This window comes from Ambystoma mexicanum, chromosome 14, assembly GCF_040938575.1.
Source record: "Ambystoma mexicanum isolate Mex_15411 chromosome 14, UKY_AmexF1_1, whole genome shotgun sequence".
Classification (NCBI taxonomy): Eukaryota; Metazoa; Chordata; class Amphibia; order Caudata; family Ambystomatidae; genus Ambystoma; species Ambystoma mexicanum.
This window is the reverse complement of record NC_090940.1, coordinates 510,187,473-510,203,058: the sequence shown is the minus strand read 5'-3', so window position 1 is coordinate 510,203,058 and position 15,586 is coordinate 510,187,473. Positions and strand designations below refer to the sequence as shown.

The 15,586-nt window shown below is 47.3% G+C and overlaps 1 protein-coding gene across 1 annotated transcript in view; it reads right to left on the bottom strand.

The window, feature by feature from the left end:
* The window catches only part of ITPK1 (inositol-tetrakisphosphate 1-kinase), an 830,437-nt gene that overhangs the window by 35,533 nt on the left and 779,318 nt on the right, over positions 1–15,586 (bottom strand). Inside the window, exon 8 of the mRNA XM_069637740.1 lies at positions 10,770–10,935. Coding sequence (XP_069493841.1) covers positions 10,770–10,935 — 166 coding nt within the window. The remainder of the gene's footprint in view (positions 1–10,769; positions 10,936–15,586) is intronic.

Sequence of the window (15,586 nt, the reverse complement as noted above, 5' to 3'; positions counted from 1 at the left end):
GAAGATGGTGTGTCGGGGTCCTCTTCCTTGTCAGTGTCCACTAGGGTTTCCAGCTGGTCTGGCGCCCGAGGAGAGGTGCTGGGCGCCGAAGGCTGAGGTGTGGAGACCGTAGGCTGTTGCAGAGGCTTGTGTGGAACTGCGTGAGCTGTAGGAGGCAGGGAAGCTGGAATCAAAGGACTCCTGGTGCTGCACGAGGGCCTGAGGAACCAGAGCTATAGGAAGAATGACTGTAGGCGCTGGAGGAGGGACTGGAGGTAGCATGTCCTTGATAACATCCTGAGGATGGCGCCCATTTCAGGGGACCTCATAAGAGTGAGGAATTTCTCAAAAAACATGTCCTGACAGGCTGGTGGGGTGGCAGGTGGTATTGACAGAGTAGCGGGTGGCTGCTGGTGCCTGTGCATACTCTGCCTTACTTTTTGCGGGGGATATCCGTGGTGAAGATCAGTCCCACCTGGACACTCGATCTCCAACCTGCTCCCCAAACGGGGATGGTGTCGGATGAGCAGCCATCTTTTCTGGCCATTTTGTCAAACTGCAGGCCATGTGCCTGCGCTGTGGTGCCTGGCTCGCTGGATGCGGCCTCCTCCTGAACTGTTGGTGGTGGCGCTTGAGGCCTACCCAGCACCTCAGGACGAGGCCTGGTAGGCGTAGTGCCCTCGGCTGAGTCACCGGTAGTGCTACGTACAGGCACCCCCTTAGACATTTGTCCGGTAGTAGGGTGTAGCCCCTTGGGTGGACACCCGGTAAAAGAACCTTGCGGTTCCTCAGCACTGTCTCCGGAAGGATCTAGCGACCCCTAGGCCTGGCAGCCGGTAGCTGAATGAGCCTCGGTACCTGTGCTGGTGTGAGAACCAGAACGGTCCCTCCCACTCAGACTTTTCTTAGGTAAGGAGTCGCCCTTGCAGGCTGCGATGGAAAAAAAGCAGCTTTACCTTGGGCCTTGACTTGTGTCTGACAAAGTTCTTCAAGTCCTCTGGAGGCGTTCCTCCACCGGGCTAACCTGTTCTTCAGAGCTCTAGGTGCAAGAGCATCGCACGCAATACATCCTTCCCAGCCATGGTCGGGGCTAAGGCAGCGGAGGCACAGAGCGTGGGGGTCAGACGTGGGGAAGAGCCCCTTGCTGGCTGGACACCTGCTGAAGCCCAAGGACGTCGACATGCACTGGGGAGGGGTAGTGGCACCAGAGGACCGATTACCTGGTTAAAGATCAGAAGACAAAAGACAAAAAAGACAGTATCCGGGGAAGAGCATGTGGAATTACAAGGCCGAAGCCAAACCCAGGAGCGCTGGTGAAAGCAGTCCGTTCCCGTCAACACGGAAAAGAGGACTGAGGAATGGCAGCAGAGTCAGCCGGGCGCATGCTCCTAGGGCCGCACCCCTCTAAATTTAATGGGGAAGGAAATATTTTCTGGTGAAAAAGGTTCCGTCTCCCGTCCCTAGCGAGGGACGCCCATACAGTATGGAGGAAAGGGGACGGGACGTAGGAGTAAGTGCCCATGGGTTGCTAGGCGTGAGATGCATTCCAGAAACTCAGGCTCCCACGCGAGTTTTTGGAATGTATGGGCAAAAGTGCCTATGGGTTGCTAGAGGTGAGGTGCATTTCAGAAACTCATGTGGGAGGGCAGATTAAAGTGCCTATGGGTTGCTAGGAGTGAGATGCATTCCAGAAACTCATGCGGAGGGCAGAGAAAGTGCCTATGGGTTGCTAGGGGTGAGATGCATTCCAGAAACTCATGTAGGAGGGCAGAGAAAGTGTCTATGGGTTGCTAGGAGTGCGATGCATTCCAGAAACTCATGCAAGAGGGCAGAGAAAGTGTCTATGGGTTGCTAGGGGTGAGGTGCATTCCAGAAACTCATGCAAGAGGGCAGAGAAAGTGTCTATGGGTTGCTAGGGGTGAGGTGCATTCCAGAAACTCATGCGGGAGGGCAGAGAAAGTGTCTATGTTTTGCTTGGAGTGCGATGCATTCCAGAAACTCATGCGGGAGGGCAGAGAAAGTGTCTATGGGTTGCTAGGGGTGAGGTGCATTCCAGAAACTCATGCAGGAGGGCAGAGAAAGTGTCTATGGGTTGCTAGGGGTGAGGTGCATTCCAGAAACTCATGCAGGAGGGCAGAGAAAGTGTCTATGGGTTGCTAGGGGTGAGATGCATTCCAGAAACTCATGCAAGAGGGCAGAGAAAGTGTCTATGGGTTGCTAGGGGTGAGGTGCATTCCAGAAACTCATGCAAGAGGGCAGAGAAAGTGTCTATGGGTTGCTAGGGGTGAGGTGCATTCCAGAAACTCATGCAAGAGGGCAGAGAAAGTGTCTATGGGTTGCTAGGGGTGAGGTGCATTCCAGAAACTCATGCAGGAGGGCAGAGAAAGTGTCTATGGGTTGCTAGGAGTGAGATGCATCCCAGAAACTCATGCGGGAGGGCAGAGAACGTGCCTATAGGTTGCTAGGAGAGAGATGCATTCCAGAAATTAATGCGGGAGGGCAGAGAAAGTGCCTATGGGTTGCTAGGGGTGAGATGCATTCCAGAAACTCATGCGGGAGGGCAGAGAAAGTGCCTATGGGTTGCTAGGGGTGAGGTGCATTCCAGAAACTCATGCGGGAGGGCAGAGAAAGTGCCTATGGGTTGCTAGGGGTGAGGTGCATTCCAGAAACTCATGCGGGAGGGCAGAGAAAGTGCCTATGGGTTGCTAGGGGTGAGGTGCATTCCAGAAACTCATGCGGGAGGGCAGAGAAAGTGCCTATGGGTTGCTAGGGGTGAGGTGCATTCCAGAAACTCATGCGGGAGGCCTGAGGGCAGAGAAAGTGCCTATGGGTTGCTAGGGGTGAGGTGATTTGATGTTGCTTCTGTGACTTGCACAATTCCATGAATTGATGTTTACATATTAAACTAGTAGAGTTTTATTTTTAGCGAATCAGATATTATTTATTTGTATTTATTGTATTTGTATTGCGCACCATGCCCTGCAGTGAATTAATGCTATGAATTGTAAAATGTTCAATCTCTTTACTTATTTATGCAGAAAATTAATTTTAGAAGTATTTTAAATATTGCTTTTAATGATGTTTAAAGTTGTATTTGAAAAAGTGCTCAAGGTATGTATTATACCCAAACGCACAATAAAGAGAAGAAAAAAACACAATTAAAAGGCAGTTTTGGGAAGCTTCAAAATGTGTTGCCAGTGGATGAAACTAGAACAAACTTCCCAGTGCTGCAGAGTGTTTTGGTGTCACTACAACAAACACTGTGGAAACGCCGGGAATGCTGTTACAGACCTTAGTCTGTTCCTTGCTGCCTGACGAGGCGGAGCCTGATATAAACAACCTGTTTGGCAGAGTGTTGCAGAGTGTTCTGGTGCGCGAGCGCGAGAGCCGACTACCCCCAGACCTCACAGAGCCTTCTTGGTAAGCGGCATTGGCCAGGCGCATGAACACTTTGGAGTGGAGTCTCTTCCCTTCCTTTTTGTGACTTTGCGTCTCACCCTCCCTGCGAGCCTCATACAGATTCAAACAGAAACTTCCCCCACCAAAGTTGAATCTGAAGCGCCGAGCCACTACGGCAATTGCCACGCGAGGCACTGAACAGGCCAAGCTAGCTGTTCAAAGAAAAATGAATCCATCTTTACAGCCTGGCTCACTGACAACGAGAGGGGGAGGCAGATGTAATCAACGCAACTGAAGTTATTGATGCTACAATTGAAACAGACTCAAACGGAGACTGTAATGCTCTAAGCAAGACAAACACTTTAAATAATAATGTCTCTGGTTCTGGCTCTGAAAGCAACAAACTAACATCCCCCGTCATCCAAGGAAAAAAACGAGCCAGCCCACAACGAACAGCAAAGCTAATCGCTAAAATGGATAAAAAGAAGCCTGCTCTTAAAATGCTACCAATGACCGATTACTTTACAGCATGGGGCTCTAAGGGGCAGCATGAGTGATTGATCTCTGCGCTGACCCTTGCTCCGACTTAGCTGAGGAGCTCACTGCAGCAGTCCCTTGCCTTGGCTAAAAACCCATTGAGATGGTCATAAGAGCCCTAATTGTTCCTAACAGGGGCAATAATTTAGATCTTGTATAACCCGCTTCTGGCACACCCTCACATCATCCAGTGCCTCCGTTTTTCCTTCTCCTTCCTCTGGGGAGCCTCAAGATGAACACAATGATCAAGGAAACTACCAACTACAACCAGAGCAGGAGGTGGCTACTGGTACAAATACATCAAATAACAAGCAAATATCTCTTGACCAACTCTTCCTTGAATCAGTGAAGGAGAGGTCAATAGAGGATGAGATCGGTCGCCTGCAGGATGGTAATGACGAGGTTGGTGAAGATGTAGACTTAAGTACAAACTCTCAGGATGGAAATGTCAGCAGCTCCTGTGTTCTCAGTACTGGAGTACCGCAACTATGACAAAAGCGACGTTACTGATACTAAGTTGAACAAGTTGTGACCCAACTTTGAAAGAGTTGTAATAACACTAAATAGCCTTCACAAGCGCATAGGCACTTTCTCCAGCTCGCTTGATAAAATCGGTAAAGATACCAGCAATTTGGTAACTATTTTCCAGAAGCAGGCACAATCATGCTTACCCACACGGTTACTGGGGTGGTAAGTGGACCAGACAAGGATTCGACTGTTTGGTATCAAAGGAACACTTGTCTGACCATTCTAAAAGAGTAAAAAAACTGTTGCAGCCAATACTTCTTGAGGTTGGAAATACTGAGCCTCTACTTAACTTGGAAACAAGAAAATCTAAAGTTGACCTCGAGGAAAAAACCAATGCACCAAACTCTGCTTCACTTAACTGTGTATCATATTCCTCTCTAGCAGTGGAGGATGACTTGACGATACCCAGAGTCACCAGTGCGAAGACACAGCAGCTGCTGGCAGTTCTCCAGTTGGATAAACAAATAACGAACACAGACTCCGTGCAGCAATATGGAGCCCCCAAGATTGGGAAAGGATCGACTTGTTGATCCACGGTTGGATAAACAAACAACCGAGCATAATTGCAGCAACAGAGTCACCATGCACCAGTGAGGATCTGCCAAGTCTAGGAAAGGACTCACTCGCCAACGACACATTAACCGACAAGGGGCTAGGAGAATCTTGATCATACCAGAACCGAGCCCTTAACTACAGTGGACTCAGTCAGAGGTATGACTCACCGACTGACGAGGGTAGGGGAGAACACTGATCAGACCAGAATCGAGCCCTCAACCACAGTGTACACTGTCAGGGCTTTGAAGATTGAGAATGTCTTCTGTAAAGGTCAGAATTTCCTCCTTCCTGAACACGCGTAATGGACCTTCTGCATTACATCATCCCATTACGACACATTAACAGTAGTGATATTGCCATAGTTGACATCTGTACAGATGTCAGACACGCTACAACAATAGTCCACTTCTTTACAGAGAATTCCCTTCTTTATACCCTGGAACACTAATTCTTTCTACAAATTGGGCTACGAATGATCCATGATTGTGACAAGAGATCCTCGCTTATATGGGCCATCTGGGATGGCAAGCATGTCAGCCAACGAAAAAGGCCAATCAACTGCACAATCCAATTTTGTTAGAGCATCTCACTCTAACGCAACCAACACTGTACCAAGGATGCCTATAACTTCACTATCAACAAGAATCAGCAGAAACACAGAGGAGACCAGCAATGCGTGGCTGGCCAATATGGTGGCAGGCCAGGTGGAAATTGCGTTCCTAACCATTGAAACATATAGACAGACTGAGCATTATAGTGCTACGGAAACTTCGCTGACCAACCCCCTAGTAGTGGATGGGTGGCAACTGATATCTTGCCCTGCAGTGCAAGGCATTAGAGGACGTCCGAAAGGGGAACTGCTCTTGGGAGTTAGAAGACCCATCAGAATGGAAGAGGTTCCCTGCTCCTTGTCGAACATCTTCATAGGGAAAATTACTCTTCCACAAGATTACCCTGAAATTACAGCCCAAGAGATTGGCGTATTCAACATCTTCGCTCCCCCGTATTATAAGAGTCATTGTGTGGTGACGAGAGAGTTAAAGAAAGCACTAGAACATCTGAAGGCCATAGACACACTACTGGTCTGTGGTGATTTTAATGCAATTATCCCCTCTATACTGCAATCGGAGGACGATGACATGCTGTGTTCCGCCCCATCACTCCCTAGGCCCAGACTGAGCAGAGCCAAGAAGGGGCTAAAATGAAGCTGTTTAATGGCAGTGGCTGGACTTTCTATGGTTAATGGAGCGGTTCCCTCTCACTCTCCTGCTAACCTCACTCGCGTCAGCAGCACTGCAAGTAACATTTTCAACAGCGCAAGGATAACTGAGGACATGTGTGTGTTGCATCACCACGACAGTGACCATTACCCCCTTATAACCAGGCTATGGCTCCCAGGACTGCATTGGCATCACACAATCTGGACAACTCTTTATAAATACTGCTCTGAATCGGATTTTGTGGAAGGACACGAACATTGGAAAAACACTGCTAGTAACCATACATGCCCTAAATACGTTTGTGGGGAGTTCCAGGAAATATTTTTACAAAAAGTGCTGAAACCGCAACTTTAGCCCTTGAGGCATTTGTGAACATTGTTGAGAACATCCGCATGTGCGCAACTGAAAGGAGCATGTCGGCTAGTAGCTAGTAGAGTATGTCGGCATCATTGCTAACAAAAAACCGACATCCTCACGACAGGGCTATACGAGATCCCAAAAGAGCCCAGACATGTGACCTTCGAGCTCTCGCAATGACCGAACTAGATCTCATTGATCATTGTCGAAAACATAAGGACCGGAAAAATTGATATGTCAACTGGCCGAAAAGGGAGAAGTACCCGATTGAATGCAATAAGTGGAAAGCTCTGGTTTTTGACCTCAAACTAATATGTCCCCTGAGTTCTGGCGTATCATTGGAGAAGGGCCCTCAGAGAGTAAGGAAACCAGGTACTTAAATGGTGCCTCAGAAACAGCATGAAACCTGCATATTGAAAAGGCACTTGGGGTAGCAGATGTGGGGACCCAGAGTGTATACGGCCGACGTACAAACTGGCCCTAATGCCTCACTGCTAGAGATATTAGCAGCCATATCAATGCATCGAATTCTTCTAGGGCACCGGGACCTGATGGCATTTGCAGTTCACCAATTAAATCTGCCACTGACATCTGGACTGAGGCCCTACACGTACTCTTCTCCACTATTGGAATCACACAGAAAATTCCTCCATCCTGGCGCGACAGCATGATTGTTCCGGTGTATAAGAAGGGCAATCCAGCTCATCCATGTAGCTATGGTATTCTGGCAATGTTGGATGCCCCGGATAAGAACTTTGTCAGAGTACTTCTACAGGAGCTAGAATCATGGGCAAAGGGCTGTGGAATCATCCCCCTCAATCAAACAGGCTTTAGGAAGGGGCACAACACTAGCACTAACACCCTGGCCCTCAACACAATTATTCAGCAGGCATGGATGGTAAGACAAACACCTGTCTACGTGGCATTTATCAATCATAGTGCCGCGTTCGATACTGTAGACCGTAACCGACTTTGGGGAAAGTGGCTGGCTGTAGCATTCCGCCTGGCCTACTGAACTTGATCACTTCCCTACACGAGAACACCAGAGTCAAAATCAGGATGGATCAACATGGAAGAACCACTGCATGGATAGAGACACAGCGGCCTCAAGCAGGGTTGCAACCTTGTGCTTATACTTTTTAATCTCCATCTAGCAGATATCGGCAATACTTTGACTAGACCAGCCGCCATCCCCCCTAAACTGTGCTCAGTTGCAATGAAATGGTTGGGATATACGGACAACATCTGACTCCATGTGACTGGCAAGCCTCCCTGGACAACCTGAAGGATTACACTGACTGTAATTCTCTGGTGGAGAATACATCGAAAACCAAAATAATGGTATTCTACCCGCCCAGGAAAAAAATAAAGCAAGTGAAGTGGGAGATGGGCGGAAGACAAATCAAAGTGGTCACCAAGTACAAGTACTTGGGTCTGCACCTTGACAATAAGATACAAGGCACTGTGCACCTAGAGTATGTCCGGACCAGAACCGCCATCCTCATACCGTGCTTAGAAACCTCTGGGTATTAAGCGCGTTATAAATAACCTATCATATCATAGGCACTGTTAGGTCTTTCGCCAACAAGGCAGGAGGGTTCTCAATCGATGCACTACTCAATCCTTACCATGCTAAGGTGTCCTCTACCATCCTGTATGAAACAGAACTATGGGCTATGCAAAACCCCACAATGGTCTGCAAACCCTGAGTGCACCCTGCTAAAAAAGGCTATTAAGACTACCACAGCAAACCACTATTGACATGATCTTCCTTGAATTCAATGTGTTGGTCATAGCCTTAAAAAATTCAATATAGCTGTCTGGTCACAGCATGGAAACTCTCAAATTTGCCAGCTCAAACTCTCATGAGCCTTATATGTATTGCCAAAACGACATGAGTAGCATTAATGCCTAAGAGCTACTTGGTCAAAATGAATACACTTACCAACCACTGGCTACAGCAAGGGGATCTAACGCTGGACATGACACTAAGCACATTTAAGCACTGACTCAAGGAAACGCTGAACATGAAAAGCTTTGAGCAGTTAATGGCTAATCTAGTGACTAAAAATCACGCATCTGAATGTTGCTGGCACATCCAGGATTGGTACACACCGCCCCCATATGCCCCAACATGTTATTGGCAACTCCCTTGTCTGGGACTAACACCGTCAGGACTAGGGCGATAGAGGGAGCGTGGTACGGCATCCATAGCGAATGCACAGAATGCCGATTGTGTGGGGCAGGTGCTCGTGAAACAGTAAAACATCTTTTGTTCGAGTTCGAGGGCCTGGGAATTCGGAGACAACCACACTGCTGGCCATAGATATGACAGGTGTGGAAAGGCTGCATGGAGGATGGGAGCTGTTTTTAAGTGGGACGAGTGAAGGATGCATCGTCTACTTCACACTCCTGCGGAGAAAGGCCTCAATTATCCTGGACATCATCACTGGACAGAATACCCCGAGTTTCTTTCTCTTTCTTCTTTTTATTTCAATACTCGACTGCGCTGCAGTATTGCTATGTAATCATTTTATGGCCATATTATTTTTTTCTTGATTTTGAATTGGATTAGTATTGCTATGTTGTGTGAAAAATTTAATCAAACTATATCACAGTAAATTAAATAAATAAAAAACTTCCCAAAAACAGATTGTCCACTTAAATATTTTTGTGAAGTTCTGTATAGTGCCGGTGAAGGGCAATATTACCATGTGTTTTCTTTCAAAATAATGTTAAAAAGGTCCAAAAGTAGGTCAGAACAGATTATATATATATTTCAGTTGGAGTCAAAAGAGTACACAAATACAACTTTGAATCAAAAGCCATGGCCGTGATTGGTGGTTGAGAGCCTAAATGTCTCTGGGTTTGGGTTTGCAAATTGTGTGCTGACAAAACATTTTCTTGAGTATTATTGCAGCTTTTAGCATGACCTGACACTGGGAGGGCACAAGAAATGGAAGAGGCGGCTTAAGAAAAGAAAAAGAAACAAAATCAACATATTGGTCCCCAATTTCAAAACAGGGGGCAGTGGCTTTGGACACGTCTGCAACCCCCGACAAATTCACAGTGAAGCGTGTCTATAGGAAAAGGCAGTTTTGGGAGGCGTATGACTTGCCACCGTGCACAGAGCTGAACGTGACCAAACCATATACAGCCAACTTTGAATATTTCTGGAAAGTTCCTTGAAGGTCAGTTTTTATGAGTCAAGATCAAAGTTATAGGGAAGAACTCCAGAAAAAAAAATGTCGTTCTATTCTGGATGTTGAGGAGGAGAATGCACACAACTTTAAAATGTTGCAGGTAGGGCCAATGTACAAAGCGCGGTGGCTGCTGGGCATGGCAGCAGGCGATACCCAGTGTGCGCTGCAGTCTCATGCCCAGTGGCACAGTGGCCACTAGGCATGAGACAAGTGCTGTATGTAAGGTCACTGTGATGGGGCATAGCCTACGCCCGCTCATGCCCAGTGGGTACTTAAAGTAGGTGGACTGTGCCCAGGCACAGTGCCCAATGAACATGGTGAGACCGTGCAGCTAGGGTCAGTGTGCAAAGCCATGCCCTAGTGACAATGCCCCGGGAGCATGGTCACAGGCCATTGATGTTGGGGCGCATGCAAGAACTTCCTGCTTAACAGCAGAACACTGCACATCATTGGGAAGGAGTGGCTATGCTTCGCAAGGGGACTATTGCATGCCCCTTGATGCAGCAGTGACATACACACCTGTGCAAATACACCTCTTACATTAGGGACTAGGTTAGAGACATGTGAATGATAGTGACCCTGTTGCAAGCCTGCGCAATTGACGCAAGAAGATCGTTACAAGTCTCCTGGCTAATAGTACTGATAGTGACCCCCTGTGACATTATCATCAGAGCCTTGAGGCCATGTCATTAGTATATTTACACTTTCCTGAAACAGGGGGCTTTGGAAATGTGAACACATTTCCAGTAATAGTGGAGCAGATGGGAAGCACCAGATTTATGGAAATCACTTTTTTCGTTTAAAATACCCTGTGCTGTAAATTGCCAAATAGTAAGATGCACACTTTGCGTTTCCAACATTCTATTTGACTAGTTTTGCTTGACTTAACTTTAATGCACTAATTCTGAAAAAAGATGTGACATTTTCTATGCCTATAATAGGTTTTCATGCGGCCCAGAAAACGCTGCCACGCTAGGACCCAAGTGATTACCTGAAACTCCGGGTGAGAAGTTCTTCAAAGATGGCCGCTCCACCACAGTGTAGGACTCGCCCACCACAAAGACCTTGTAGAGCACAGCATTGTGGCTGATGAAGCTCTGAATCACACATGGCGGCTGGATGGCCCTCAGTCCCTCCTGGTTGAATATGATGGCCATCTAGAAACACAGAAAACACATTCATAAAATAATCAACCACGGGGAAGAGAAGGGCACAGGGGGCAGAGAGCAGCAGATGCCTGACGAGCAGCAGATGTAGAGAGGAAAACACTGAAAAAAATAACAAAAGAAGGCAAAAGGGGATATAAGGCTGAGAGACAACTTTTGGGGAAGATAAGCAAATGACGGGAGTGGAGCATATTTATGATGGGAAAGGCAGGTGCAAGCACTCCATGTGCTGAGAGAGAGGAGAGCGTGATGTGGAAGACAAACATCAAGGCAGAGAGAAGACTGAGGAAGCAACGACAAGGCATAGAGAAGCATGTGGAGAAAGAGCGGCCAAGGGAGAAAATGGGACCGAGGGAGGAAAAAGGAGCCGCGGCAGGAACACATATGGAGAGAGAAGAAAGGGGACAAAGAAGAGAGAACGTTGAGTAATGGAGGTGCAAATGAAGGACAAGAGTCAGAAAGAAGACTTTGAAGGCAGAGGAATAAATGGAGGATGCCAAACGGAGAAGAAGCAAGTGAGGTCCATGCGGAAGAAGAGTAAAGAGCGTAAGACAACTACATGTCGAAGGAGCAATTCAAAGAGAGGGGATGCAATGCAGAGAGAAGACATGTAGAGAGATAACAGATTTTAAAATAGGAGAGCATGCAGTAAAAGACAAGTACGCAGCGGAAGACAGAAGCATGTAAATTAAGAGCTTGTGGATAAAACGGAGCACCTGCAAAAAGAGAGGACTAAGGATTGACAAAAGCAGGTGAAGAAAATGATTATGTGGACTAAAGGAAGAGCACAAGGATTAAAATAAACACAAAGGAAAAGAGTGAAAAAATGAAGTGCATCTGCAGAACAAGGTGCATGGAGAGAAGCAGGTGGAGAGAAAGGGTTGGACCCAGAGTAAGGGGCGGATCCAGAGAAAAAGGAGGACCCAGAGAAAAAGGAGGATTTATTTATTTATTTGCATTTGTTAAGCGCACATGCAGCCCGTAGGGCATCGTGGCGCTTGTTACAGACATGACTTGTTATACATACAATGAAGTCATTACTTAGTTGCAAGAGAGTAGTAAGGAGAAGATAGGAGAGGAAGAGGAGATGATGTCGTAGGAGGAGCTAGTTGAACAAGGTGGTTTTCAGTTTTTTTCGGAAGGCAGTGAGAGAGGTTTCTGCTCCGAGTGTGCTAGGTAGTGCGTTCCATAGCTTCGGGGCAATGTATTCCACCTGCTCTAGCTCGTTTGATGCGTGGGACCCTAAGTTGGTTGGTGTGGCATTGTCTGGTTGGTCTAGTGGAGTGCGATCTGACTAGAGTATCAGACAGGTATGAGGGTGCAGATAGGTTAATACATTTGTGTGCAGTGGTAAGTATTTTGAATGTTATGCGCTCTTTGACAGCTAGCCAATGTGCTGCCTTTCTGGCTTGCGCGATGTGGTCCCGTTTAGGTATATTGAGGGCTGCTCTTAGTGCATTATTTTGTGTTTGGAGTTTATTGAGATTGGTGTTGGAAGTGCCAGCCAATAGCGCATTACAATAATCTATCTTGGCTCCAATGGTGGCTCTGGCAATAGATAAGCAATTATCTTTGGTTAGGAAAGGTTTAATGGCATTAATGAGCTTAGTGCTCAGGGCGGAGGCAGAGACAATGGAGTTGACTTGCTTGTCCATGGATAGTGAAGCGTCAATGTGGACTCTTAGTGTTTTAACAGAAGGTAGAACTGGGATGACACAATTGTCTATGCAGAAGTTTGTGTAGAGTGGGTCGAGATTCTTGAGAGTGGATTTTTGGCCAAGGATGAGAATTTCGGTCTTATCACCGTTAAGACATAGGCCGTTCGTGGCCATCCATGCTTGGATGGTGTATATATTCTGGAGGGTGGCTGTGTCCTGAAGGTAGCGTCCTGTGAGCGGGAGGAGTACTTGGGTATCGTCAGCGTAGTTGGTGTATGTGATCCCAAGTGCGTCCAATTTATCAAAGAGAGGTTTGGTAAAAAGATTATAGAGGGTGGGAGCTGTACATGAACCCTGAGGGACTCCATACCTGATGGTGGTAGGCTCTGCGTTGGCTATATTGGAAAACACTTTCATCACTCTACCTTCGAGGAAGGAGGTAATCCAGTTTGTGGCTTGTTTGGAGAAATGAGCGGCCTGAGTTCGATGGTTCGTGAGAATGGCATGATCGACTAAATCAAATGCCGCCGAAAGGTCTAGGAGGAGCAAAAGGGCCGGCTTGCCTTTATCTAGGATTAGGGTGATTTGATTCTTCAGATCTAGTAAAGCGGTTTCAGAGCCATGACCTTTACGGAATCCGGACTGCCTTTTACCTAGGACAGAGTTGTTTTCCAGGTAGGCCTGTATCTGCATGTGTGCAGCTTTATCTAGGATTTTTAGGAGAAATGGAACCGTTGTAATGGGCCGGTAATTGTTAGGTTGGGCGGGGTCCAAGGTTGGTTTCTTTAAGAGCAGGCGTACCCACGCCTCTAAGGCTGTCAGGGACATTACCCGTCTTGAATGAGGCATTAATGAATGCTGTGATGATCGGTGCGAGGGGTGCCGCACATTCTTTAATTATCTTGGGGGGGGCAAATGTCGCCTTTGCATTGAGATGGTTTGAGCTGTTTAAGGATGTGGAGAGTGTCTGACTCGGTGATTGGCGAAAAATTGAATTTTGAGGTGTGCTTTTCTTTGGCGGTATTGACGGAGAGGGTCTGTTGGGGGTGTAGAGCCTTAAAGTGTTCTGCTATTTTATTTTGGAGAAGGTCTATTTTATTTAACATCGCTGTTTGGATGCTATTGCACCAGGCTTCATCCTTAACAATCTCATCTGTGCAGGTTGGGGGGATAGTGAGCTCTTTAAAGATGGTGAAGAGCTCTTTTGAGTGGGAGTTGGCTTCCATGATCCGTTTATTGTAGGTTTCTGACTTCGCCTTGAATATGGCATTTTTGTATTTTTTAGAGATACAAAGAAAGTCTACTTTGGTGGCCTCACAGGGATTGGCCTGCCATGTTTTGAGGGCTTGGCGCTTACATTGGCGAAGATTTAGTAGGTCACCCGTGAACCATGAGTTAGAGTGAAACGATTTTTTTTCTTTTTTGTTTTCAAGAGGGGCTGCGGTGGGGATGCAGAGAAAAAGGAGGATGCAGAGAAAAATAAATATGTGGAGAAATAAGAACATGCTGAAAGCAGGGGATCTTTGGCCAGAAAGTCTACTATGGAGGAAGTGGGGTAAAACAAGAGAAGAACAGAAAAAGGCAAGAGGAGGAAAAGGAATAATTAGAGCAAATTGAACATGGGGAACAATGGAATATGGGAAGAACATGAAGGAGGAGAACCTTAGTTAGTTGTGAAGGGAAAAGGATGCCGGGGAGAGGAGCATACTGAAGATGAGAGAAGACCATGCATTAAAAGAGGTGGATGTAGTGAAAGAAGCATGTAGCAGAAGAGTGGAGCACATGGAGAGAGGGATGGAAAGAAAGAAGGGATGTGATGAAGTTTCCTGCCGGTTTTGGAGGGGTTACTGGAGGTGTGACAGAGAGCAGGTTACCAGCTCAACAGAGGATCATGGGGCCTCAAACGGTATGGGGAGGATCTCAAGGTCACCCTCCCTGGGGACAGTCACAAAAAAAGTGCTTGTAGAGCCCCTCCCAATACAGAAAGCTTAACGCTCTCTCTAGGCTGAACCCCAAGTCAAAAGTCAGACAAATAAATGTCTCTCTTTAAAAAAAAAAAAGTTAGTGGGCCTCATGAGTTTGCCGGTAAAGTGCAGTTGATTCCATGCCACCTTTTCAGTCAACCACAACCAGGGAATTACTGGCACATCACAACCCTGCGGGAGCACGCTATCCAGCATGCTGGTAATGGTGCAACCGGCATGACGGAAACAGTGTTACCATTCAATAAAATCGGTAGCACCATCAAGAATGCTGGTGGCACCGTTAACGGCGTGCATCAGACAGAAACACTGTCAACAGAAACACCAGGACCGGAAACATCGTCACTGCAAGAACTGGAAGCTCGGCGGTGGGCATTTTGAAAAATGCAATTCACATACAATCACTAACTTCCTGTTGCCATCCGGTCACGTTGATACCGGAATCCTGACAGCAGTCATGAAATCTAGAGTCCCTTATGTGCGCCACGCTTCACGGAGCAACAACTGACATGCTGACAGAGACCGTAGTGGAACATGCAGGGGAATGGTTTGCAACTGACCACAGGTGGAATAGCCAACTCTGCAAAAATGTCATCTGGGAGGACGTGGCGCAGAAGGTGTTGCCCGTCGGTCCCGTCCCACACACCCAAAAAAGATTGCCATAAGCGGTGGGATGACCTCCGCCTGCAGGTCCGCACCCTGCTTTCAGCCCATAGGAAGTCATGTTTGGCCACTGGAGGTGGGACGGCCTCCCCAATCAAGATCATGCCATGGGAGAAGAAATGTAGCAGTATTCTGCACCTCAAGGGAATCGAAAGAATGGGAGTGGCCAAGGCCAGTGCAGGGACACATACTGAGGGCAGTGCCACACCAACATAACTATACACAGTGGACAGGGAAACGCAGCAGACACTACATGGAGTCATGTTCAACTGCAGGCCACCAAACCATAGTGGCCAAGAAACCATGGCCGTTGCCCATGGGTACATAAGCATTGCCCAC